The following is a 27,833-nucleotide window of genomic DNA, read 5'->3' on the forward strand; positions in this document are numbered from 1 at the left end:
TATTTCATTTTACATTATATTATAAGAGTTTTTTAATCATTCTGTACCAAACCATTCAACAATCGAGAAAATACCTCTCACCACCTGCCAACGAATCCATCTGTCCGTGCGATTGCCATTGTGGGGGAATCATTACCCAGCCTTGACTTTACGTAAATTGTTATCAATAACAGGGTTAGTTTAGTAATATCACATCCCAGGAAAAACCGGGTAATTTCCAAGGGCAAGTAGGACACATACATGATACATACACATCCGTCTCTATTTGTGTGTGCGCGTGTGTGTGAAACTTCATCCACCGTGCTGTGTGAGTGCCAGAGCCGTGACTGATCGGATTCTTCGCCGATCCGACCAACCAAGAATCTTTGGAACTCTCAACCTGCATTCTCGATTGATTGATTCTTTGTTTACTCGTGTTCGTCGCATGCACCAATTTTGATCCATTTGTTCTCGTTTTGATTCTAAATATCCATCTTTGATCAGCTTTCAGGCGTACAACTTTTCTAGTTGGAGTTCGATTAGTATTGGTATTGTTGAGTAAACTCAAGATTTTGAGGTTTAATTTGTTTTGGTTAAAAACCCCTAATTTTAATGGCTTCAATAAACCTTCAGTCGAAAGACGGCGGCGCCGACGATGGTTCTAGGTCGCCGGCACGTTCGCGAGTGGTTTCTGCACCATGGAGTAAGATCGTAAGAGGTGGCAGCGATGAATTTTCTCCACCGGTGGTTTTTGTTACTGCTCCGGCGGCATCGCCGTCGTCGTCATCTGTTCAGGAGCAAATCATCAACGCTTCATCTGATTGGTATCCATCCAAGGCGGTACCAGAGACGACGAGCTCTCCGGATGATTCCGGCACCGAATGTCAGCCTGAGGTTTCCGACAACGTTGGTGGCTGCAGTAACGCGATTAAGAAGCCGGTATGGAGTAAACCATCAAACGGTATCGTTGAGGCGGTCAGTCCAGTTATGGGTGCGGTTTCTTGGCCTGCTCTAGGAGAGTCTACTAAGGCTTCCCCTAAATCGTCTTCATCGGAGTCCTTACAAGCTCTTTCAGATGGATCGTTGCTGCCTACATTACAGGTAATTGTGCTATTATCATGTTCAGCTTTTACAATCGTCGATAATGATAATGCTTATTGTTACAAATATTGACAATAATAAATCTTCCTACTTGGTGCTAGGAATGTAAATTGGGGCTCTCAAGTAATAATGCAATTATAGATTAAGTTTAAGTCAAAGTTCAAGCCTACATCTAACATGTTTCTTCATGGTTGTACTGATGTTTCATAAGCTTGTATGCATATCAAATTTCAATATCATACATATTATATATACATTTTAGATTAGAGAGGGCCTATTGACAACTGAAAAAGTATTGGAAAGTATAAAAAGGGGACAAGGTCATACATATATCATATGTCACAGTCCTTTCATCCAGTTTAAATGGTACCTATTCATAAGCGAAACACGGCCTACTGTGTATTTGGAAGTTAAACTCGCAGAATGTAGAGATGAATGACAAACCATGATTTCCATGGTTTAATGGTATGCACAGAGATGTCGTATTTAAACAATTCGGCTATTGGGTATATGGTTTTTTCCCCATCAGCTCCATATTTTATGTTTTTTGGGCTATGAAATTCACCTTATTTGTGTCTATATATGTTTGTTGCATCGTAGGCGATTGGAAATTCATCTCCTTCATCACATAAACTGGCAAGTAACAATGTGAATCCTACTTCAACTCCAAACCATATAGCACCTTCTGGGCAGAGGTCTATTAAGCGAGGTGGTGGGAGTTCAGGTGTATATTTATCATCAAATGGAGGGGTTTCTCAGCGGTCACCTGCAAGCCAGGATACGAAAGTTGAAGCCCATAATGCATCTGGAAAACCTGGTACCGTTGCAACAGATTCTTATCCAAAGGACCAGACATATAAGGACCCCCAAAAAGGAGGCTTTGGATCACAATCAAACAGTGGTAATGACTACCATCATCAGCGGAATTCGTATAGAAGGGGTAATGGCGGCGGACAACATCCACGCGGAGATGGTTCTTACCATCACTATGGAGGCAAGCTGGAGCAGGGTCGTGGGAATCAGGAATGGAACCAACAGAGAAGCTTTAACAATAGGGATCCAAACATGCAACCTCAGAGGGGTTTCAGGAGGGGCTACATGCGACCGTCTGTCCATAATTCAACTCCATTTATACCTCCATCAATGCCTGTTCCAGTGCGCCCTTTTGGCAACAATGTCATGTACCCTGGTGAGGTTTCTATTGGTAGAATTTTGTGTCTTACCTTTTATAATTTTGCATGATGTTTATATGTGCTGGCAGATATGGCATCTGCTATGATTTATGTTCAAGGTCCACCTCCACCAGAGTCCCTCAGATCTATGTCACTTGTTGCACCAATACCGGCTCCAATGTACTTTCCTGTTCCAGATCCACTTTTGCATTCTAAGATAGTGAATCAAATTGATTACTATTTCAGGTTCTTTCTTGTCTCAAATTTAAAACTTCAGTGGTTTATAATCTGAAAAGTTTTCTTGGTGGTCATTCCAAAGATTTAACAGCCATTCTTCTTGCTTTTGCAGTAACGAGAATTTGGTTAAAGATACGTACTTGCGACGGAACATGGATGAACAAGGCTGGGTTCCGGTTAACTTAATAGCAGGCTTCAAGAAAGTGAGTAATTTGTGAAAGATAAATTGTTTTATACACTACCTTGTTGAAGATTCAGTTGATATTAGTATTCCTCTTTTATTTACTGAACCAGACATGCATGCATGCTAAGTACTGAAACTTTAGTTTATTTGGGGGGGATTTTTTTCTTCTATTTATTTATTTTTTAATAGGCATATGAGAGATGCAACGTTTATTTCTGATCCAAACTGAATATTTTAGTGTAAATAGGGTCATAGTAGTACATGATAAGTATGATATTCTATAAATCTTGTGCGTTGAGTGTTATTTAACTTGGAACCATGTTTTGTGGTAATATTTTGGGTTTGTAAAGTACAGCCTGTAGGACCTTCATGTAATTATGGTCTTTTTGTCAGAAAAAGGGCACGTTAGCTAGTAGCAATCGGAATATGTACTAATGTAGCATTAAATATCAAGGTGCATAAGTTCTTGTTAAATTATTCATCTGCATGCATTTCTAAACTCTATTTAGATTATATATTCTGTTCATGTTAGTGTGTACAAATACGATTGTAGAATACACTGGTGGATCCATGATTTGGTTTGGGGGGTCAAATGACTCCCATTAATTTTCAAGAAAAGTGTTTTTATGTTATAAACCTTATTTTATTTTGAAATGTATCTTCTTTTGACCCTCTCCCCCCAAAAAAAAAGTTTGACCCCACAAAACTGTTATTTGTTAATTGATGTTTGATAATTCTTTTTTTTTGTGAAATTTTTAATTGTTTGATGTCTTTTTTTTAATCTTCCATTAATTCGCTAGAAAAATCGAACGGTTTTTTAAAAGAAAAACACCAACATTTGGAACCGCTGATGGTGGTAATGATCTTGTAATATTTTTCAATCCAACTCTACTTATTCGATGCATATGGAAGTTGATTTGAGTGATTTCTTTGCGATCCATCTAAATTTAAAGTAAAAGAATTATGTTACTTAAATTCTGACACCCATCACCAAAATTTCTGGATCCGCCACTGGTAGAGTAGGGAGCTGTTTATTATATATATGAACAGTAGGCTGCAAGTGAAGGTACTGGTTCACATTGTGCTAGACATGACCTTCTTTATCTGAAACCACTCATGCAACTTTGTCACTACACTTGCATAGTCAGCATTTGTACCTGTTACGTATTATCTTTCTTCCTTTAAGGTCCAGTCTTCTTTTTTCTATCAAGCGTTCACTTTGCTGTCGAAATTATTTGCATCACATTTTACAGGTCATTATTTTGTAGTCTTTTGTTCTTTCTCTAGGTACAGGGTTTGGGTCATTTTTGTTAATGTTAGGACATATTCTGACAAGTGCACCGGATGCTACTTAAATGTTCGTGTACCTTATATTTTCTTGTATGCCTTGTGTTACAAAGCTTTACAATCTTAAGGTGTTTTATATGAACCAGTATTGAAAGTTTTGGCTTGCAAGATTACAGCGTAAGCAACTGCATTTGTCTTGAACTTATATTTTGACCTTATTGACCTCGTAGTTGTCAAATATTAAATAGTTCTAGAATAGCTCCTGGGTGAAACTGTAATTTAAGTACAGTTTGACTGCGTAAAGGACATCCTCTCACATGTTTAGCCTTCATATTGAATTGTAAGTATTGGTATTTGAGTTGCAATCCAAAATGGAATCTGGACAATCAACACAACCCAGAAAAGAAAGAACACAGTTTAAAATACACAACCCATGAAGATGCTTAAACCTTATTTGCGTTGCACATTCATTGTCCTCTACTATAGTCGGATATGATTTTTTTCCCTAGCTTTGTCCTGAATATGGGGGCAATCACGTTGATATGTGATTACTAGTTTTCCTGCTATGAATTTGAAACAGTTATCTATATACTTTATCCAGGACTGGATCATTTGTATGTGCCAAAGTATTTATTTGCTTATGTAACGTTAATTATAAGTTTCATGTAGAAGTTTAGTCTTTTCATACACTATTGCAGCTAAATACCATAATGGGGTATATTAGAGGGAAGTAAGTGCTCAGTGGAGAAAGTGGACATTATCATTCCAAATGTAGTGTACTGCTTGCATGCCCACTTCAAATGTTGGGTGGGTTATCTTGTTAATTCATCCATCATTGTTGTCAAAATTCAAACATAGCTCAGGTTTGAATGTGTTTGAGATTGGATGGCAAGTTAAAACATTTGACATTGATGATCAGAAGGAGGTGAAGGAATGCATGATTAATGACGCAGCTAAAGGCGAGTGTGCATAAATTAAACAAGTCTACTAGAAGAGTTATTGAAAAGGGACTATAGTTTTTATTGAGGTTTACAAGTACATAGATAAGACCCTGTAAATTTTTGAAAATGATGGGTGGTATGAAATGTAGTGAGAACTCCATCTTACATGGATCATACAAATTTGCCACATCGAGTATTGTCAAGAACAATATCTTTTGTTACTTGGAACCATTATTACACAAAGATGTAGAGAATGATGAAGATGCTAGTCATAGTTGTTGCAATGAATACAAAGTTGAGGACTGTTATGTGTTGGTAGTTCCATTGAGTTCTATAGTAAAGGAAGGGAAAGGGGGCTCCTATATTTGTAATCTGTTACAGATTTCACCTGTCAATGATTTTTTTCGGGTTTCATTTTCAGCCTTGACCAAACTATATTAAGTAAAGCTGCTTTTTCTTTTTTGTGTTAATCTTCTATGACTTCTAGTTAATATTTCAACGATGGATCATGTTGGATGAAGGCTTGAGTTTAATTCACAATGTGTTAATTTGAACCTTCATGCTAGTTTCCATCTTGTTGTGCCTAAGGAAGTTCATTATGTTATATTGCTCGACCATTTGTTTTGACCTCATGGAGTATTCTTTTTCTCTTAAGTTTTTGTATGAACAGAAAATAATCATTTGCTTTATTGCAGGTTTCATGTTTGACTGATAATGTTCAGCTAATACTTGATACAATGCGTACATCAAGTATCGTGGAGGTGCAGGTGTGTATTTTTTCATGAACGAGTCGTATCAAACTTCTGCTAATTAATTTTAATTCTCTTATAGTCATAGGGACAAACCTAAGATGTTAGCTCCCCTTTAGCTTTCTTAGCTTGACACACATTTATAGAATAAAAATCACCTGTCCGCAAATCTGATGTCCCCTACCTGTCCGCAAATCTGATGTCCCCTACCTCTCCACCAATCAAAATAAGACACAGCATTAGATAAAGAATACGAAAATATATTAAATAAAGTAATGCCTTGTCTTATTATGATTGGTGGGACATGAGATTTGAGGATGAGTGATTTTTGTTCACATTTATACCCTACCAAAGGGTCATTGACCTAGTGGTACTCGGGTTATTGGTGGAGCCCAACCTTCTTGGAGTCAAGGGCTCATTTTGGTGAGGAATGTGTATGAATTTTGTTGTATATAAATATTATATACTTAAAAAAAATTGTATTCTTCAACACCACCACATTGACCTGTTGTGAAATTTTGAGCTTTATACCAAATTAAGAATTCCAACATTTCCATAATGTATTGTAGGGTGAGAAGATCAGGCGGCGAAATGACTGGATGAGATGGCTTATGCCTCCGCCTGCTCACTACTCAAGTGGGTCCCATAATCAAGATGTGTTGGTGTCACAGTTTGAGCGAATTGGGTTGGAGGAGTCGACTTCAAAAAACCAGGTTCATGTCGAACCCTTCTCTTCTAGTAGATCATCATCCTCTTCAGGCTCAGGGGAATTTGGTAGTCAATTGCAACAAGGTGGAGGTGAAGGAAGTGTGGTCCACATAAGTAGTGGTTTTGAACGAGCGACAGTCGCTTAGAGAGAGATTTAAGTAAAAACAGTGTTTTTAAAAGAGCAAAGACCTCGATGATGATGCGGGCTATCCTGGATTTCCATGGAGGAAATTCACTGGTAGATGGAAATGATGTTTTGAGAGGCACACATTAAACACACAAAACCCAAAAACCAAAAAAAAACTTAAAATAAAACCTAAAACATAAAAAAAAAGACAGAATTATGAGACTATTGGATCTAATGATTTGTTTTTTTTCTTTGGATCTATCTATGTTTCAAAAAGTTCATAAATATGTTTTTTTGTATAGTTGTGGTTGTTTCATTTGGATTTGGGGGGATTTTGTGGTTTTCTCCTCCAAAACTCCTGCAGGTCTGGTGGCCTTCAAGATGCCATCTTTGATGATTGCTTGATCTCTATTTTTTTTATTAATCTGGATATCCAACCCGTTATGCCAGCCGACTAATTCCAGGGTAACCACCTGCTTTGCAGATAGCCCGGAGTCATCGCATTTGAACCTCCGTGGTGGGGTTTTTTTTATTTCTTATTGGATTTGAACCTGGGACCTCCAGGTATTTTTGACCTTTGCAGCCAAGTTCAAACCAATCAGGCACCACCCTTTTTTTCATCTACATTGTGTGTTACATGTCCATCCATCAGTGTTACCAATTTTATACCATCATACCTTAACATTAGAGCCTTTAATTTCTATATTTTCAATGCTATGATTTTATCAAATAGTAGCACCTTACAGGGGTCATTTAGGAATATAACCTTAAGAATTTTTAATCAAATTCATGACATCCTGGCCTACTAAAAGAAATATGGTTTTATGCTTGTCAAAAGGTTATATATTTAGTTAAAATTTTGTAAACTCTAGATCTTTTGACGAGTTTTAAAATGCCACTTTCAAATAGGATCTTAGATACACCTATGTTGGGTCCATGGAGTCTATCGTCACATGCATTTGAACCATGAGATTTTTTCATGGGAAATTGATGTGGTTTACGGGAAATTGGAATAGGACAAAACTCTTCCTTGTCCGTACATGTGTTTAGATGCCTCTTGGCTTTCTATAGCCGATGAGATACCTTGGATAGTACAAGGGTTCGTTTGGTTTGTAGGAATGAAAATGATTTGAGGGGCTTTGAAATTCAAATCCATTCCAATCTCGTATTTGGTTTGTAGGATTGTTGGTATAATAATGTTTTGAATTTTACGGGGTTTTAATTATTTTGAATTAAAATAATTAGTCACGGGGGTGGTAGGGATTTTACGGAATTTCTTAGGATTTATATATAATAATGTTTAAAATTATGTTAAAAATACTCGTAATCTAATAATTAGTTAATAAAAAGGTAATTTAATTATTTTTATAATTTGTTATTACAAATTATTCATAACATTTCAAATCTTATAAGTCAAACACACCAAAATATCCAAGTCCATCCACAAATTCCAAATCCCTCTAAACCATTTCATCGACCCAAATGCCACCTAAGGGCAAGGGCCCATTTGGTTTAAGGGATTAACGGGATTTAGAATTGGACCCTATTCCACTTTTGCGTTTTGTTTAAAGTAAAATCCGACATTGAAATCCGAGGATTTCAATGTCATCCCACAAGCATTGTACTTGCGAATCTCATGGAGCAGGAGGTACTTCACCAGATCTCGTAACATTTGATTGTGATAATGCTCTAAAGTAAGCTAAAAAATATTCGTTCTGTAATAATCAATCAATAAAAGTTAGTTTATTTATTTTTATAATTTGTTATTATAAATTATCTACAGAATTTGATTTTATTCCAAATCCTACAAACCAAATACACTCAAAATCGCAAAGCATTTCAATTTCATCTCTCTCAAAAATGTCCTGTCAAACCAAACAGTCGCTAAAGAAATTCTTTATACCTTTCCTTGGCATCATCGGGCCATGAATTATGCTCAATTTGAACGTATCATATCGACACTTCTCATCAAGTTAACTAAGGGGTCGTTTACTAAACGTTTATCCAGTAAATGCTTACCGGGTAATTTTCTTTACCGGATAAACATGACAATAGTCAAAAATCTTACCCAATAAGAGCAATGATAAATATAAAGAATCTTACTCGGTAAGTGAATCTGATGACTCTTACCCGGGTAAGCGCTTGCCGGATAAATTGTTGCATATGATATCATTTTGAATACTGCAATCTTACCCGGTAAAATAAATTACAATGTTAACTCGTAACGGTAAGATCTTAATGATCTGATTGGAGCGTTCTTTTTCGCCATCTGCTGTTAAACAAAACGTCAAATACAATGATTCTTTTCGCTCGTTATTTCAAACCTGAACATTTTTAGCATAAATGACCGTATTGAGATTCTATGAGCTCGTGCCATCTTGATGATACCTTTTTGTGTCGACCGTATCACCATTACTATTCGAGTCCTCGGCTTCAATGATCTTGCCGTCCTGTGGCACTAGGCAAGGGATCCCGTCTACTATCTGATAAACATTAGAAAATTGTGTTTGTTTACCGTTTAGGAATGGAATTCAGCATTCCGTCACGGAAGTAAGTAATTCAGCAAGATCTCAACACATTTAGTTGCAAAATCCAAAGAGAGAAACGAGAAGAATGAAGAACTGACCGGAAAAGAAACACCGATGGCATGGCTTATGAGGGAATTCGATTTCTCACAAACCCTAAAACAAAGGCAAATTTCAAAAATCGGAAAGTGGGAAAGAAGAAATGGAGGAGAGAGAGTACCTTAAGGGTTGTTTAGAGAGAGGACAGACGAGTATCTCTGATAGACTTTTGCTGATTTCAACTATTCTAGTTCCTCTCACCATTCTCTTCGTCTTCTTCTCTTCTTCTTGTCTGTTAGGTTTGTTTCTATGATAACCAGGTGATATTTTATACCCAATGTAAAACGACGTCGGGTCATGCTTAACCAAACGATTATGATATCTTTTCATCGAAGAGGTTCAAACTACTGATTTTTAGGTAAGTGTTTGGAATTGTTTATTTGAAATAACTTATGTTTTTTTTAATAATAACACTTATTAATTTATTAGAAGTAAGGGGGATTTAACTTCTTCAAAAACTCCTTATTACTAGTTTGGCACCGGTATAAATTGTTTATCCAAACACTCAAAAGTGTTTATTATTGGTGTCACATAGGAGTAAGTCAATAAGTTGTTTTTATAAGCAATGTCAAACATCCAATAAATTATATTTTAATTAAATCTATGATCTTTTCGTGAGTATGAATTCATTTTTGTATATAACTTTACAAACGTGTATGTATTCTATACTATAAATTGGTTACAACGGAAGATTTCACATAATGCAAAATATGTCATTCACTTTTCTATGCCATCACAAACCTCGTGTTTTTATTGGAAACTAAAGGAAGGACCCATCCATTACAATCACACTTTTAACTGGTTATAATTAGGTAGCGTTTGTTTTTTAAAATGATGATAAAGTTTGAAATCTTATTTCATTTTTTATTAATAAGAGCTGGTGTGAAATATGAAAGTTGAATCAATAAAACTGTTTGTTTTATAAACTGATAAATGTTTGAATTTGTTTAAATGGTCTATTTTACCCATTACAAAACTATAATGCTGAATTTGTAGATAAATATACACAAAATTTCATATATTTATTCATCATCATTATGAAATTTATATCGAAATTATATAATTGACATTCATTTAAACGAAAATATGTCATTAACGATATTTAAATCCTAATAAAATACATCAATTGAGAGAGGTGATGATCAATTTGGTAAGGAACGATTGATAGAAATAATTGATTAAGGTTAATCGATAGAGAAACGACGTTGCTAAAGGTTTGGAGAATAATAAGAGGCAAATAGGATGTTGGTTTACCTCAACCAGATAAGTATACAATAAAACATAAGTGCTTTTGAAAAATTGGAAAAAACAAACAGTTTAAATGACCCAACCTCTTAACGAAACAGACACAAGAGACTAACAAGAGTTTCTTTTTAGAACAAACAAGGCCTTGGGGGTGTTTGGGATTACTTATAAAAACAACTTATCGACTTATTCCAATGTGCATCGGTAATAAGCAATTTTGAGTGTTGAGATAAACAACTTATACCGGTGTCAAACCGATAACACCTTCATAAACGGTTATGGCCTTTGGCACGACCTAGATCACCAGCCAAGTTGTCCCACACACCACCAGGTCCCCTCATGTGTATTATCACATGTGATAAGGGTGTTCTAGCTTTTTCATAAAATTGAGGTATCTTCATTTGAACCTCCACCCACACACACATATACATACATATACATACATATATATACATATACATACATATATATACATATATATATATATACATTGATCAAATTTCTAGTAAACTGCAAATGCTATATAGATGGTAAAGAAGAGGAATGACATGGATAATGGTACAAGGAAAGAAACATAAAACAATATGTAATGGGTAATGTTATACACTGAATCTATCAAACAACTTTACAGACACAAGAAAAAAGAAAGGCAGAGATGGCAATAAAATAAATAAGCTTATATAATTTAAGCTCCTTTTTTTTTGGTCTTCAAACACAAGAGCTGTCTGTATGTATAATCACCTTTAAGATTCCATGTATTGACAGGATGGAGGGCTTGTTTTTGTCTTCTCAGGTCCAGGACCTGCAACTTTTCATTTCCATCAACACACTCCACACCAATTCTCATTTCACCATTTCATATTTTGCTACAATATTACCTATTTGCCCATACCCTACCGACTCCTTAAATGTAAAAGACAGGTCTGCATACATCTCATCCCCAAAACCCTGCCTCAGATAGGTATCGGGCTCGTTTGGTTTTATTGATGCTAATAGCTTTTAGTCCACAAGTTCTCCTCGTCACTATTGAAGGGTATTCAAACACTTTTAGAGCATCTCCAACAGCTATGCTAAAGTAGAGATTTTTGAAGATTTTTTTGCTCCGACAGCTATGCAAAAGTGTATATGCTAAAATAGGGAAAAGAAAAAAAGAGGAGGCAAACATCTCCGAATTCAGAGAAATCTATAAAACTTAACATTGAGGAGAGATATATTATTATTATTATTGTTTTCACCAATGAGGTTGAAGGTGTTATAAATAATTTAAAAAGTTCTAACAGTGCATTGGGATGATGAATTCATACAATAACTTAATAATATAACTAATACCGAAATTGCTAAAATAGCTTTAATAGCTGTTGGAGTTGGATGTAATTTTCTTAGAGATTTTGATTTTTTATTCTCTATTTTAGAATAGAAAAATTACAGTATAGCTGTTGGAGATGCTCTTACTTCATTCGCCCACTAAAATTGCAACGTTTTTTCTGTAAATTCGTTGCTACATACAAATAGGTCTTTCCGGAAGAAAAGAAAAGGAAAGATATACCGCAATTTCCCTGGAATATCCCAAAAAAGAAAAGGGTTCATCTTTCATGGGACAATGGAAGTATATTGCTACATATTGGGTCAAATGGTGTTATTTTCATGGGGTAGGTAGTATAAGTGATATATGCAATCTTGAAAGAATCTTGATAGTTTGTTACGTATTTTTATTTTATGGGTGGAAAACTAAACTTGAGCAAAAATTGTGAGTGAGGACACATACCATGAATTCCACGCATCTCGACTTCTCGCAGTTCTTGGACAAGCGCACAGCAGCAGCACATGACATGCGACAGAAAGTCATCACACCACCCACCCTGTTGGAAACCAACACGATCGTAAGTGGGATTCTTATGGAGTCAAAAATATTTTATAGTCATAAAGGATGAGTGACATCTAGCAATACATCATCATCGTTACCACCATAAAGATTTTTTTTTAATTAACCTGGATATCCAACCCGCTATGCGAGCCGACTAATCCCAGGGCGACCACCTGCTTTGCAGATAGCCCAGAGTCACCGCATTTGAACCTCCATGGCCACAAGGGGATTTTTATTCCTCCTTGGATTTGAACCTGGGACTTCCTGATACTTTTGTTTTGACCTTTGGAGCCAAGCTCAAACCAATCAGGCACCACCCTTGTGGTTCATAAAGATTATTGTATATAATTATAAACAAAAAGTCGCATCTAGCGCCATCAAGGATTACTGTATGTAATTATAAACAAAGAGTGGCATCTAGCATAACATCATCGTGGATTACTGTATATAAGATAAATCATATAATGAAGGCACACCAAGTCAATATCTGAATTTAAAAGACCAAGAAAGATTCCAACTTCATGGCTAAATTTTCTACGAAAATAGAGAACAGAATCCACAGTTTTATGTGATGCAAGAAATTAGAATAAATTTCGGCCACCATATTTTCTATTGTAATGGTACCGTGATATTCAGAGTCTTCCGAAGCTTCCTCCTAACACAGCAAGTATAGCAACAGCACGATAATATTAAGGAATAAGCCATAAGCTCATTGCAGGCCTCTCCTGAAGCTGCTCAATACAAACACCAACATTTATGTTAATAAGTCATACCAAGATATAAAAAGATTCAATAACAAGGAATTACAGCAATGACAAAACTATAAACAGGAAATCTTGTCATTTATTCAATTATGGGATCGAGTAACTGAAATCAGTGTGGGCCAAAAAAAGGGGTATTGATATAAATCCTTTCTTCTAGATGGTTTAACAAGTTTCAAACCCTGATTTCACTAGCATGTTTAAGTTCCATTTTCTTAGACCATTTCCAACCGGAAGTGCTAAGCATAGCACTAATGCTAAATTTTAGCACTCAAATTCACACTATTCACTGATCATCTCGACCGGTCAGTGCTAAATTACAACACTTGCATATATTTGACATATATTTAGTATCTTATCATTTAAATATAATCATTTTTTGCGTATATTAATTAGTTTAAGTAGATTAGTTGTGTTTACATTTATATATTTTATTTAACTACAATAATTTTTTATGTATATACTTAGTTTTAGTAAATTGGTTAAACTTATACTTTTACATTTTATTAGGACGAGGTTCAAACGATAACACCTCCATTTTACGAGAACGTCGGAACACCCTTATCACATGTGATAATACACGTGAAGGGACCTGGTGGTGTGCACACGACGTGCCCTGCAACTTAGGTCATGCGAAAGGTCATCCTCCTCTATGATTTAGTATCAGATGTGATGGTCTTGAAGAATTATAGTATCACATCAAGAACACCCTTATCACATATGATAATACATGTGAGGGGCTTAGTGGTATAAGGGCGACTTGACCCGCAACCTAGATCGCGCCAAAAGTCGTCAGCGTCTCTGATTTAGCGTCACATGTGACGGAATAAAAGTATCACATATGATTATCTATAGTAAAAGAAGTGTTCCCACGTTCTCATAAAATGAAGGGGTTCTCGTTTGAACCCTTCCCTATTTTATTATGCCAATACACTTAATTTAGTATATAAGTTCACAACTTTTTAAATTATTAAATTTTCAACCTTTTAAAACAAAACATGTATGAAAATTAAATTTTATTCGAGTTAAAATGAGGTTCTTCAAAGCTCACTAGTGTGCTTCAACATGGGCGCTATTTTTGACCCATCAAGAAGCAATTTAGCATATTTATTAGCACATCGGTTGAAGATGACTTGTTGCTATATTATGGCACTTTAGCTCTTTAACACATCGATTGGAGATGGCCTTAGCATCCAAAAATTTTCACACATCAAAAAAATGTCATGCTCTTAACCTTCTTTTAGTGGACATGCTAGAAATTCAGCTACAAACATGTTCAAACTGGCAGTCACACCCTACATAACCAATTTATTTTATCAACATCCAATCAAAGTGGACCTGAATGTTCCTTGGCTATTCAGTATCAAAACCAACATATAAAGAAGACGTTGAGTACTCCCAATTCAGGTATTATTTGATCGGAATAATGTTGTTTTCAACGGTCAATGGCCGCTTATTTAGATGGCACCCATTCTATTAGCAGATATGGTCATAAAGAGCAAGTAAAACAGATGAAAAGGGAACCTAAGGTTCTAGTCTTGAAATGCATAAAGAATCTTACTCATGTGTCTGTTTGTTGCCACAGTCGCAATCTTTGAAAATGTGCCACAAGGAAAGAAGAAGGTCTTTATGCCTGCACAAATAGAGACAACCTACTTTAAGAGTATATTAATATAGAGATGGCAGAAATTAGATATAGCTAGCTCCAAGTACGACTCGATACAAGAAGACAACTAAGATGGGCGTACAACTTACATCATCATGATCTCATTTACCAACAGCATGCATAACACAGACACACACCAATGGTCTTCTTTTTGTTGGTTTAAATTTTCAAAGTTGGTTAAATTGTTCATGCCTCATTTAAAATAACAGGGTGCAAGAGACACCCTTCCGACTACATAATTTTGTTAGAATGGAGCAGCAAAGCATAATTCTTGGTGGAAAAGAGGTAGAAAAAGAGCAAAATCATGGCTGATTTGACTGTCATGCAAATGAGAAACAAAGTGATGAAGAAGTTATAGTGCAGAACTTACACATCTTAGGCTCTGCACAACAGCCAAGTAGATCTGAATGCCATTCGTCATTCCCATAAGATCCTCGAGTAGAGGAAAAATCTTGTCCATATGAAGCGGAAGACATGCTTCTGCAACACCATTTAATATCATATACATGTACCACCAATAGGAAACTTAAGCTTTAAAGCTTGCACATTATAATCTGTGTCATTAAAGCCACCCATTATATGGGTATTATTTATCAAGTTGAAGAATAAAAGCTTCCAATACTCCTACATGGCTACATCAACTATAAATTCTGGATTTCATCCTTGAACCCAGAAATTTGAGTGTGCCCACATGATATTAGAGATGCTACATCAGTAAGCTAAATCACCCAATTAGGGGTTGTGTTCTTGGCACACCCCTCTCACATAGCCTGGCTTGAGGTGAATGCGATTCTTCATATTCCAAGTGACAAAATCAGGAATCAAATCCGACAGTCATACTAGTAGCACCACTAATAGTCGTTATTGTGTTTCACAAAATAAGTTTTAAGTCGTGAAAGAAGATACTGACCTTGAGGTCGATTGCGCCTTCTTATCTGTAATGCTCTCATCTTGAACTTCTTTATTGCTGCTGAAATCTACATAGTGAGGCTCTGTCTTCTTGGAAATCTTCTTTGGTGAATCCTGTTCATGTTGAGATTTTGAAGCAACAACTTCAGTGACCTCAAGCAGATGTTGAATTACTTCACATTGTCCTACATCCAAATTAGCTTGTGATCGTTGTAGTTCCAAATGAAGCTTTTCATTTTCTTTTTGAATAACCTCCTTGAAAGGTAAGTTTGGGTAGCTACACGAAAGCGTTTTCTTCAAAACAGCAGCATCAGCATGTGAGGGGTCAGGCTTCATAATAACATCTTGCACCTTTCTATCTTCGTCATCCAATGTGTATTCGCGCTGGTCCCTATCAATATATTCCAATCTTTCCTGTTCAAAATAAATTTTCTTTTAAAAAAGGAGGAAATTTTGAATAAAAGGAAATTTGCGGTGGTTTATGTGTCCGTTGAGTGAAGGACCTTTAAGCTAACAGCAACACAAGGAAATTTGTCTAGCATTAGAGCATAGTTGCCAACAAAAGGAATCAGACAGGCTTTGGGTTCATACCAACAAAAGACGACAGCACTTCACAAAAAATTGGATTTTAAGCACGTTACCATTTAAGACCTGCCATGATCCAGAAGTAGTGAAGTGCATAGAAACCTTCCACACTGGACTTGACATGACTAGTGGTAATTGATGTTAATAAATGTGAACACATAAGCAGCAACCATATAACACAAAGAGTGATTAATATCAAGTACTCCAAATCAAATTGTCATATCTATCATGCAATATATACATTCTGGTTTCCAGAAATTACATTATAGGGGAATAAGACTGTAGGATATGCACAAGACGTGAAGATGGGAGTAATATAAATGCATATGATAGGGGATGTGTGGCCACACAAGAATGAATATGCTTAGAAATGGAAGATATGCGAGAAAAGGCAAATCGAGATGAAATCTAATTAAAACTGCTTGCAGATGGTTTAGTCATCTCAATTAAGACCTGAAATGCATGAGTGATAAGAAGAGACCTATACCACGAGGTAGCAGTTGAGTGACTCGACATACCAATCTAGCTGAGTTTTTGTTTTTTATTACTTCATTTTCCCACTTCAGTTATCTCGGATTAGAACCATAAAGGTTTTCTTTTGTTGTGGTGTAAGCCCTACATAATCTATGTCTAAAATACGTGTGCATGTATGACTGCACCCCCTCCCCCTACTTAGAAGCACCAAGCCCACACGAACAGTATCAAAGTTACATCGGTGTCTCATGGGGACTTCCTTAATAAAGAGAATTTGGTTCTCAGCTATCTTAGTTCAGGTTATCTCAAACTGTTGTCTCACCCTCTGCAAGAGTGTTGGTGCCTATGAACCTCTCACCTCCTCAACCTATGATGGCCTATGGCTACCGGCTCGATCAACTTTTCTGCTAAGATTCTCACTTGTACCACCCAGAAGCTACTCAAAAAGATATGAGCATCCTACAAGATCCAACTTTAAATTCCCAATAAAACTCAGTTTTGAAACATGCTTCAACACGTATAAGAAGATGATGGACAACCATATTCATTCACTTTCATTTCATACTATAAAGTGTATGCGCTGTGTTTATTTTGACAAAAAGGTGTACGCCAAGAGCTTACAAATAGAAACTCGCAGTCAAGCTTTTTGAAATATTCTGCTTTCACTATGCAAAGGCGAATGAGAATCTTTAAACCAGTTTCATCTCAGATGCACATTTTCAGCATGACTCAAAAAGCAGCAATTTGTCAAACACCATGAGAAAAAAAATTGCTTATGCTATTTTAGAGCACATGCAAATACAGCAGCGTTGTACAAGAGGTCCACACTAGAAAACAATAGCTCAGAACAGCTGCTGAGATGCATAGTTGCCTAATTCAAATGCAGCATGTTATAAACTTACTGCAGTAAAAAAAATTATCAAAACTTGTCACAAGCACGGTTGATAACTAAACACAAGAGACAGTAGAATAAGATCAAGTTTTGTACCCTGACTCGAGCATTATCCACAAGAGTGATGAGTGGGATAATCTTCAAGTAGCGATCTATCTCGTTTTGCGCCTTCCTGAATTGATAAACAATGTTCCATCCCATGGCAAGCAAGTACAGGTAGCTCCGATCTTGACAACTATTGACCAAAATGTAAGACCTCCTCAATGCATCCTCGAGTTGCTCCAAAGGCTCACGTGTCTCTGGATACCTTTTAAGCTCACTAATTTTAAGCTGCTGTAAAAGATTTCCAATCAACTTCAAATGCATTGCAAATTGCTTGCAGTTCTTCTTGTGCAAACGGGCTGTACTAGCAGCTTGCACAATCATCCCTATTAGCCTCACTGCATCCAGCCCTGTTAACTGGGCCACATTTGCAATCTCCCCAAAGTGATCCCATGCCGCCGCCATTCTTCAACCTCCAAAAACTAATTCCCAAAACCCTATATTTCTTGACTTGTTAACTTTATCAGATCAATAAAACCCATCTCAAATAGACCTATTTTGCTGTTATTTCATAATTTGTTTCCAACAAAATACACCTTTTTCAAAAAAAAATACAGATTCTCAAACAATTGAACAGTTCCCTTGGTTCAATTATTTCTTTTATAGAAGCTTCAAAGGATCTTCAAGAATTGGAGCTGAATACAAAGATCCCCAACAGCAGATTCTGGTAAGACCTAAAATTAATCATTGTTTAATTGCAAAAGGATAAATAATAAAATAGAAAATGAGGGACACAAGATCTCAGAGATTCTCTGTTAATCTTTCACTTTCTTTATCTGATAAAGCGAAAGATTTACCAAAGAGGATGAAACCGTAAAAATACACACAACATGTTTGTTGACTGAAAGTCTTCTACTAGAAGAAACTCTCGAACAAAAAGCAAAGTAAAAAACAAACAAGTAGATCACAAATCAAAACGAACATAACAATTAAAAGTAAAAAAAACAACGATTAGTTATCTGGAAACAAAAACCTCTTTAGATTCACTTGAAATTGATCTTAAAGCTGATCGCAATAGATGTATTTTACTATTTTAGAACAAAATACATCCGTATACACCCACAAACACACACAAGCACGTGAATGTGAATCTAAATGAAGTAGAAAACGGAAAATGCTCAAGAGAAATCTGTATTTTATACCTTTTGGAGGTCAGTATATTAGGGTTCCACGAGGAATTCACTAGCTTCATCTGCTGGATACAATGCATCTACTTGTACGGTGAGCATTAAAGCAGATACAACAACCATGCATTTCTTTCATGGATTGATTAATCAAAAACAACAGACCAATTTCGTCTTCTTCTTCTTCTTCCTGATAACAGATTTTTGGAAGAAATTGAACCCCAAAAATCCCTTCTCTCTCTCTACTTTCTCGCTCTAAAACACCATGAAGTTGGGTTCGGTGTTGTTTGTCTGTGCTCTGGTGAGTGAGAGAGAGAGTAGCGAAATAATGCCAGAGAAGCAAAGTTGTACGATATGGGGTTAGATAGTGTGTTTGCCTATTTGTTATCTTTGGAAAATTTGCACTTTAGTACCCCTGATGATTTCTTATATTGCATATGAGTACAAGTTTATTTCAAATAGACACAATCAACCCCTTGTTCTTGTAAAAGTATCCAACTAGTCCAAAGTATGTTTCGTGCGATACTTCCTCGTATTCGATAAAAGTTGCAATGTATTCAGACAGTATAGATGTTTGATCCATGTGTACATAAAGATTGAACATCTTTAACAGATTTTCCAAAATGGTATTAAAAATTGAGTTTTTTGGGATTTTAGGCAAGTTTTTTGTTTCAACAGATTATCCAAAATTGGAAAAGTATGAGAAGGATTGTAAAATTCTCTAAATTTGGAAAACTCTATCGGATCTTAAATCATTGTGAAAGTTATTGATAGACAGCAACTTTAGGCTTATAAGGATCTAATGTTTTTGAATACTTATACTGTAATTTTTCTAAAATAGAGTATCAAAAATTAAAGGGGTGTTTGGGAATGCTTATGGAAACAACTTATTGACTTATTCCGGTGTGTCACCAGTAATAAGCATTTTTGAGTGTTTGGATAAACAGTTTATACCGGTTTAAAACCGGTAATAAAAAGTTTTTGAAGAAGTTAAACCATTGTAACTTATAATAAATTGATAAAGATTTTTGTAGAAAATCATAAGTTGTTTCAAATAAGTAATCCCAAACACCCCCAAGATTTGTGTAAAAATTTGCATCTAACTCCGACAGCTACTTTATATTAGCAATTATATCATTAACTATATATTCAATACATTTAATAAAATAATTTTTTCTCTCTCTTAAACACTTAATTTCAATGACTCTTATTGGTGAGAAATAATTAAATATTATTTTCTCTCTTAAATATGAAGTTCTAGAGATTTCTTCGAATTTGGAGATTTCTACCCTCTCTTTCTCTGTTTTAGCATACAGTATACATAGCTATTGGAGCAAAAATATACCCTAAATCTCCAAAACCTTTATTTTAGCATAATTGTTGAAGATGTTAATGGAACAAATTGGCACAAACACCCCACGTAGGTTTCTAAAGTGCTTTTAAGGCTTACCCGGATTTGCCTAAAATATTTCCAAAAAAAACCCCATCTGGGAGACTGGGACTAATCGAGCTTAAAGATGTTCATCCCATCATTTCCAATTATGCATGAATCGACTTTAATACCTTTTAAGTCTCAATTTATATCTTGTAGGGCGGGTTGTCACATCTCTCTACCCCCATCTAAACGAGTTTATAGATCATGATTTCCTTCAACATGGGATGAGCTGTCACAAACTTTTATACTTAAATTTTTGTCGTCATCATTAGGCCTATCCAACATCCTTATTGCTCATCGGTGATGTGGGATTCACCTAAGATGTTACAAACATCACCCTGATAGTACAAAGATCGACTCTACTACCATTTGTAATGCCTAACAACCCAAAGCAATATCTGAAAAGCTTATAATTCAACTTACAGCTGTTGTGAAAATTATTGATAGCCTATAACTTAAGACTTTTATAAAACTAAAAAATCTGAACATGTATTTATGTGGATGGATTGTCACAACCCATTTGAATGAGCTCAAAAATTAACAATTCACACTTACCATAAAAATGAGACAGGTTACACATATATACAAAATTAAAAGTTAAACAATTTACAGTAAAAAACAGTAAAACGATAATTAATTTTTTCTACACAATAATAGTTAAGTTAAATAACAACAATTAAACCATGATCTTGCCCAGAATTACAAAGTAAAATAGATAAACTTAAAGGGAAAGTTAGGAAAGAACTCAACATTTTTTCATATTTTAAATGGTTAAGTTTTTAATATTTTATAAATAAATAAGTTCATGAACAAATAAATTCATAAACTTTTTGAAACTGATTAAATATATTCTTTTTTTTATTAACTTGTATATCCAACCCGCTATGTGAGCTGACTAATTCTCATAACGACCACCTGCTTTGCAGATAGCCCATAGTCACCGCATTTGAACCTCCGTGGCCACAACCTTATATTTGAACTTGGGACCTCCTGATACTTTTGACATTTGGAACCAAACTTAAACCAATCAGGCACCCCCCTTGTGGTTCTAATTAAATATATTCTTTTGACCAACAAAATTACTTGTAAAACCGATAATGGAAATATATCAGTTTTCAAGTGAATAAAAAGAGAACCCTAAATCACTAAATGGTAATTCCCTTCCTAAATAACTGAATATAAAAGTGGAATGATTATTTTCGTTTGTTCATTGCACTTTGCTGCTAATCTGTTGAGACATCTTTTATTTTAATAATTGTATAGATTTATTCGTTCATAAAAGCATCCAAAGACTTAATTGTTTAAATATAAAAATACGTTAGGTTTTTTCCCCATGATTTGACCACTTTAACCAAATTTATAGGTGAGAATGATGTATTTAATCAGTTTCAAGAATTCCAAAATTTTATTTGTTTAAAAAAATTCAAATTTAATACTTAAAAGCATCAGAACACGTTTTTTTTTTTTTTTTTTTGCAAATTTTCAAACTAAACATATTTAATATAAAATTTAAATTTCCAGTCATTTTATGTTACTAGAAGGTAAAGATGATTGTACGCTAATATTACGACAATATTAAAAAATAAAAAATGATAACCATAAAGGTGGTACCTGATTGGTTTGAACTTGGCTCAAAATGTCAAAAGTGCATAGAGATCTCAGATTCAAATCCAAGAAGAAACAAAAAATCTCCTTGTGGTGACGGAGGTTCAAATGCGATAACTTCGGGCTATATGCAAAGCAGGTGGTCGCCATAGGATTAGTCGGCTCGCATAACGAGTTAGATATCCAGGTTAATCAAAAAAAAAAGTACATATACAAATATCCCATAAAATAAAAAGGATAGATGTATGCTGTTATTAACTAAACTTTCAGTATAAATTATATGAAGAAGAGAAAAACATGTCTTACATAAACAAAAACACCAAATATACATATCACATAAAACAAATCATTCATCATTGATATTTAGAAGATAGTTTGATCGGTTATTAGACTTTAAACTGTCATACAATCACCAATCGAACAATTTTGATACTGAAATTCTGAACCCAGACTATTATAACTGAACATACAATTTCAATCAACCAAACATCCTTAAATTAAATTTTAGATACCGGACCTTTGCCCATCAATCCATATACATGGGCGGACCCACAAAGTCTTAAAAAAGTTACTAAAAACAAATAAATATTTATTGACTTATCAATTAACTATACTTATTTTTAGCATATATTAGTTAGTTAAATTCATATTTTTATCTTATTTAACTATAATAAATTTTATGTATATTAATCAGTTTTAGTAAATTAGATCATATTAATTTAAATTCGAAAAATAATGTCGCATAACTGTTAAAGATGCTCTAACACATCAGTTGAAAATAATATCATTAGTAAAAGACTTTTTTTATATCACTTCATCAATAATTTCACATTTCACCATCCTATTTTGGGCAAATTATTTAGCATTTAGTACATTGTAGCTGTAGGGGTAAAATAGTCATTTTAAAAAGGTAAACATAATAATGATTTGGTTAAAAAAAAGTTTAGGGGGTATTTTTATATATTTGGCATAGATATGTATTTTTGTGCAATTATCCTACATCTATAGTGTTGACCTACTTAGATTTACCAAAAGGCCCCTATGCATGCTTTGTTCTAAGACTCGCGTGCTTAACAGTAGACTGCACGGGGAGGACTTTGAGATGGCTTGTTTTCCAGAGCTGTAATTTCTAAATCCAGATGAATGTACAACTATTAATGCATCACTAACAAACGATAAAATGAACATAATCGTATATTAGAATGTTTTACCTTTGTAGAAGTGGATTTTTTTTTGATTAACTTGGATATCCAACCCGCTATGTGAGTCGACTAATCCCAGAACGACCACATGCTTTGCAGATAGCTTAGAATCACCGTATTTGAAAATCCGTGTCCACAAACGGATTTTTATTCCTCCTTGGATTTGATCCTGGGACCTCCTCGTACTTTTGATCTTTGGATTCTTTTTAATTCTAACCAGCACAATGACTTTATTGATGATATTTGATATTGAGATATATTGATATATTAATGGTATATATAAATTAATTTTTTATATAGACTAACTTTTTAAGAGTGTTGACCAAAATGAACCAACTTCATGACTTCAAATGGTCGGTTAAGATAAACCAATAATATGAGTTAGATACAAAGAGTATTTGGTCTAGCGATATGTGAGTCATTGGCTTCTTATGAGGTGGTTCAAACCTTACCGAAGCTGAGGAGGTGTGTGAGTTTATTTGTTTTATTTGCCGTATATAAATATTATATATTTAAAAAAAAAATGAGTTAGAGAATCAGTTAAAATGAGTCAACCACATGAGTTGCCACAAAGGCATCTCAACCTTTTTTTATATCCATATAATTAATCGTCAATCTTTCATCTCTCCATCAATGTGGGATAAACAAAATTCAACCACAAATTAAGGAATAAAGATTACTCAATTGTTTGGGTGCAACATCAAGTCATCAATGTTGTGTTTTATACTTTTATATTTTAATTTGTTTTTAACCGTGTTTTGCATGATACTTTAAATGTTTTTCATTATAATTTTACCATTTGGTTGGTTTTCATTCCAACTATGTTTATAAATTTCAAAGCATTTATCACTCACTTATATATATATATATATATATCTTTCATATTCTTCCAAACCATCGTCTCTTCTCCATTGGGGATGATGAAACTCAACTTTATTTCAAGACGATTGATATTTTCTTAAACACATATTTGAACACCTATGAATACAAGAACACTTGTATATATTCAAGAACACTATGAACATTTTCATGAATACAAGAACATCAATGAGCATTAATAACGCGTTAACAATTTTGCTCAAATTCATTCAAAATCTTGTGATACAGATCCATACGAATCAAAGACCTACATCGAATTCAAAAACAAACACTAGATCACATTTAGACATAAAACCCCCTACTATAAATGAAATCGAAATCCAGGTACAAAATCAGAAATTGGATCACACATTCAAACCCAAAATCAAAACCGAGAATCGAACCTAGAAACAAGAAAAAAAAGGATTCAAATCCAAATTTGAAACCCAGATTTAAACCTAAAAACGAAATCAGAAAAAGATTCACACCCAAAATCGAAATCTAAACATAGGTTCAAACCCATATTCGAACCTAAAAACGAACCCGAAACCCACGAGATGCTTGGACCGTTAAACCCAGAAACGAGATGCTTGGACAGTGAATCAAAACCTTAAAATTTGGCAAACTAGACCCTTGATCGAGGAAGAGCTGTTGTTTGTGGCATTCCTATTTGGTCAAGTTGCAAAAGCACCTTGAACACCGTCATGCAGTGTTATTTGGTGTTGATTTCTTTTTAAGATATTTATTATTCTTATAATATTAAAGATGGTTTTTAGTGTACGGTTGGAGTTAATTTTTTTAGTGTTCAATAAACCCACAATTTTTAGTGTTTAATACACCCATCATTTTTAATATTTTTAGTGTTATCTTTTTAGTGGTTGGGTTGGAGACGCGAGCATCTCTAACAGTTATGTTGTATTTTCTTTAAAATAAAGTATTAAAAATCAAATTTCTATAAAAATTATATCCAACTCCAATAGCTACTATATTTTACTAATTATAACATTAACTATATTATTAAAATATTCAATATTTTTAATAAAATATTATTTATTTCTTCTAAACATTTATGTTCAATGCTTTTTATTGGTGAAAAATATAAAATAATATTTTTTTCTCTGTATTTAGATTTTTTTGTAAATTAAGAGATTTTTTCAATCTCTCCTCTTTTCTCTATTTTAGCATACAAGATAGCATAGTTGTTAGAGCAAAAAAGTTGTTAAAAACTTTTTTTTCTCTATTTTATTATAACTATTGGAGACGCTCTTACCATGTGATAGGATGGGGAAGAAGTCTCAAGTTAACTTAACTAGTAATAAAATTTTGAGTTGTTGGAATTTTCTTCAAGTCACTGGTTAGAACATCCCTAACAGATACTTCAAAATGGAAAAAATGAGAATTTTTTGCAATTTTCTGCTCCAACAAATTCCTCAAAATTTTCTCTAAAATGGACAAAGCAGGAGAGATAATAAAAATCTTCAAATTTGGAGAAATCCCCAAAATGATTACCATGAGAAAAGAACATTTTTTTTATTATATTCAACCAATTAAAAATCTTGAAATTAACCATAAGGGTGGTGCTTTATTGGTTTGAGTTTGGCTCCAAATGCCAAAAATACCAGGAGGTCTCAGGTTCAAATCCAATGAGAAATAAAATCATCTTGTGGTCACGGAGGTTCAAATACGGTGATTCCGAGCTATCTGCAAAGCAGATGGTCGTCCTGAGATCAGTCGGCTCGCATAGCGGGTTGGATATCCAGGTTAATAAAAAAAAATCTTGAAATTAATGTTTAGGTGAAAAAAATAATATTTTATTAAATGTAAGAAATATTTTAATTGTTAGTCCAGTTTAAGAATGACAAACACACTAGAAATTGTAGAAGGGGGTTTAAATACAATTCCTCAAATTTTCACTTATTTTAATTCTAATTGATATAAATATCAGGAATTACATAGAAAATATGATTGTTGCGGAATAGAAAAGCTTAGAAATATGTTCTAACAATCTACACTTGGAAAAACAAGAACGTAACTTTAAACACAAAGAAAAAGTCATGATGGTATAAGCTGTCAATTTTTGCGTTGCTCACGTAGAGTTCTTTTAAAAACGTAATCTTGTATGGAGCAATTACTCTCCCTTTTATACCACCTCATGCATTAAATGCATGTGGACACTTGTCACATGAGAAAAAGATGACAGAGTTGACTTTGAACCATTTTGGGAATGTTCCTTTCATCTTACACATGAAAATGACTTGTCTCTGAAACGCTTCTCTTGTCATTTCTTCAGACGTTACATCAAGTCAAAGAAAAGACAAGCATACCTTTCAAGTGTTTCAAGGAATGTATTTTTCAAGAATAAGGTAGATGAGATATCGTTAGAATGGTTGCTGCATGCATATCTTAGGTTGACCTGCCAATGGTCAAGATGATCATTAGCAGATCTTGTAAATCGGCAACTGATAGGCTTGGTGCTGAAAATCGAAAGGTGCATACCGATCCGCTTCGGTATTTGCACGTCCTTCGATATCGACTTCTCTTCGAGATGCCGAACTTCTTGAGTCATTTACCAAGCTCTTTGTACCCTAAAGATTTCCAAGTATAAGTCCTAAAATTAGAGAAACAGAGTCATCAACAAACCATCAGTGATCCAACATTAATAAAACAATGAATGATATAATCTCCAAAATGGATAAACTATTGAAGTTGAATACAGTATATTTTTAGAGGTTTTATATTTTGATTCTGTATTTTAAAGAAGTTTTAGAGAATCTGTTGGAGATGTTTTTAAAGTACAAGGTCTAGAATTTTATTTTGTTTTTGGTCGAGTCTTAAAAAAATAAACCTTAATTTAAAAAAAAACAAATAAATAAATTGATGATTGCCACGGACCAATAACGAGGATGTTAAGACAAAGACTTGTGATGTTTAAGAGAAAAGGTCAGATCGGTAATTTCAGGTAAAATGAAGCAGGCAGGGAACACTAATTGCCATGTTCCAATCAATTCAACGGTCCAACCGCTGGTATGGACCCCACAAAAACAAAGGTTCACATGACCCCCTTACCCTTTTGGCCTCTATTCCTCCATTATTTTTATTTTCCTTTTTAGAATACATATATCATTTTATTATAAAATAAATGTCTATATTATTATTTTAAAATAAATATTTATTTTCAAAACAAATATCTATTTTTTTCTTCTACACCATATAATATAATATAATTACAAAAAGCACGGTTTTTATCGACGTGCCTTCATGTTTTTACTAATGTTCAATATCGTTTGACGTGTTTTTAGTCTAATTCCACCATTTTGAGTAATTTTTAAAGTTTTTTTCTTGATTTCGAGGAATTTTTTAGTTTTTTTTAATCGATTTTGAGTATTTTTTTCCGGTTTTTTGGTTGATTTCAAGAGTACTTTTTTGGGGTTTTTGGTTGATTTCAGTAGGTATTTTTGTGTTTTGGTTGATTAGAAAGTATGGTTACAACTTCTTGAACTTTTGAATATTATACGGTAACACCTTCTAAAACGATACAATTACATCATTCATAAATGTACAAAATTTAACCTTTCAGCAGAGAGATAATACGATGGCACGTGCCACCGTGTGCACTTCTATGGGTCCGTCCATGTTCTCTCTCTCTATGATTAAGGGTAAATTTATCATGTTACTAATTAATTAAGGTAATAATTACACATTTTAAAAGATGTATCTTTTTTTATTAACCTGAAGATCCAAACCGTTATACGAGCCGACTAATCCCAGGTAGAGGTGGCCAAAAATCGGTCCCGGGCCGGGCCATAACCTGTTACGGCTGGTCCCGATCAAGACAAAAACGTTCCATAACCGGTCCCGGTTCCGGTGAAATCCTCCATAACCGGTCAAGCTTACCGGTAACCGGTTAAGCCGTCCGGTCCCGGTTCCGGTCCCATAACCGGTTACGGCCGGTCCTTTGCAATTTTTTTTTCTAATTTTTGGTAATTAATAAATTTATATATA

At 34.4% G+C, this 27,833-nt stretch overlaps 3 protein-coding genes across 6 annotated transcripts; 1 reads left to right on the forward strand and 2 right to left on the reverse strand.

Annotated features, from left to right (window-relative positions):
• Positions 1 to 335: 335 nt before the first annotated feature.
• LOC112513096 (la-related protein 1C-like) lies at positions 336 to 6,786 on the forward strand. The gene is made up of 6 exons (XM_025119223.1): positions 336 to 1,080; positions 1,681 to 2,269; positions 2,342 to 2,498; positions 2,602 to 2,692; positions 5,597 to 5,668; positions 6,220 to 6,786. Exons 1-6 carry the CDS (start codon positions 592 to 594, stop codon positions 6,502 to 6,504), a joined length of 1,683 nt encoding a protein of 560 aa, XP_024974991.1. The 5' UTR covers positions 336 to 591; the 3' UTR covers positions 6,505 to 6,786.
• Positions 6,787 to 8,645: 1,859 nt separating this feature from the next.
• On the reverse strand, positions 8,646 to 9,389 carry LOC112513097 (protein preY, mitochondrial). Its single transcript, XM_025119224.1, has 4 exons — positions 9,231 to 9,389; positions 9,112 to 9,166; positions 8,874 to 8,968; positions 8,646 to 8,757 (listed from the first exon to the last, which is right to left on the reverse strand). Exons 1-4 carry the CDS (start codon positions 9,311 to 9,313, stop codon positions 8,721 to 8,723), a joined length of 270 nt encoding a protein of 89 aa, XP_024974992.1. The 5' UTR covers positions 9,314 to 9,389; the 3' UTR covers positions 8,646 to 8,720.
• A 1,468-nt stretch (positions 9,390 to 10,857) lies between these two features.
• On the reverse strand, positions 10,858 to 19,063 carry LOC112512640 (protein MID1-COMPLEMENTING ACTIVITY 1). Of its 4 annotated transcripts, none has more exons than XM_025118706.1 (8): positions 18,750 to 19,063; positions 17,602 to 18,044; positions 15,556 to 15,968; positions 15,016 to 15,125; positions 14,541 to 14,612; positions 12,843 to 12,949; positions 12,120 to 12,213; positions 10,858 to 11,162 (listed from the first exon to the last, which is right to left on the reverse strand). In XM_025118706.1, exons 2-8 carry the CDS (start codon positions 18,010 to 18,012, stop codon positions 11,098 to 11,100), a joined length of 1,272 nt encoding a protein of 423 aa, XP_024974474.1. In that variant the 5' UTR covers positions 18,013 to 18,044; positions 18,750 to 19,063; the 3' UTR covers positions 10,858 to 11,097. The 4 variants fall into 4 exon arrangements, with proteins under 4 accessions (XP_024974474.1, XP_024974473.1, XP_024974472.1 ...); XM_025118705.1 differs by having other exon boundaries at positions 17,602 to 18,271; positions 18,750 to 19,062; XM_025118704.1 differs by having other exon boundaries at positions 17,602 to 18,281; positions 18,750 to 19,062.
• Positions 19,064 to 27,833: the final 8,770 nt, after the last annotated feature.

The sequence above is a fragment of the Cynara cardunculus genome, assembly GCF_001531365.2.
Source record: "Cynara cardunculus var. scolymus isolate 2C chromosome LG 5, CcrdV1, whole genome shotgun sequence".
NCBI classification, from domain to species: domain Eukaryota; kingdom Viridiplantae; phylum Streptophyta; class Magnoliopsida; order Asterales; family Asteraceae; genus Cynara; species Cynara cardunculus.

Bases quoted from the DNA above. Each gene is read 5' to 3' on its own strand.
- LOC112513096 (XM_025119223.1), top strand. From the start codon at position 592: ATGGCTTCAATAAACCTTCAGTCGAAAGACGGCGGCGCCGACGATGGT. The intron at 2,693-5,596 runs GTGAGTAATTTG...GCTTTATTGCAG, and splicing joins TAATAGCAGGCTTCAAGAAA to GTTTCATGTTTGACTGATAA. The intron at 5,669-6,219 runs GTGTGTATTTTT...AATGTATTGTAG, and splicing joins CAAGTATCGTGGAGGTGCAG to GGTGAGAAGATCAGGCGGCG.
- LOC112513097 (XM_025119224.1), bottom strand. From the start codon at position 9,313: ATGGTGAGAGGAACTAGAATAGTTGAAATCAGCAAAAGTCTATCAGAG. The intron at 9,167-9,230 runs GTACTCTCTCTC...CCTTTGTTTTAG, and splicing joins CTCTCTAAACAACCCTTAAG to GGTTTGTGAGAAATCGAATT. The intron at 8,758-8,873 runs GTATCATCAAGA...TTTGTTTAACAG, and splicing joins GATACGGTCGACACAAAAAG to CAGATGGCGAAAAAGAACGC.
- LOC112512640 (XM_025118706.1), bottom strand. From the start codon at position 18,012: ATGGCGGCGGCATGGGATCACTTTGGGGAGATTGCAAATGTGGCCCAG. The intron at 15,969-17,601 runs GTACAAAACTTG...TATTTTGAACAG, and splicing joins TGGATAATGCTCGAGTCAGG to GAAAGATTGGAATATATTGA. The intron at 14,613-15,015 runs GTAAGTTCTGCA...CTATTTGTGCAG, and splicing joins TTGTGCAGAGCCTAAGATGT to GCATAAAGACCTTCTTCTTT.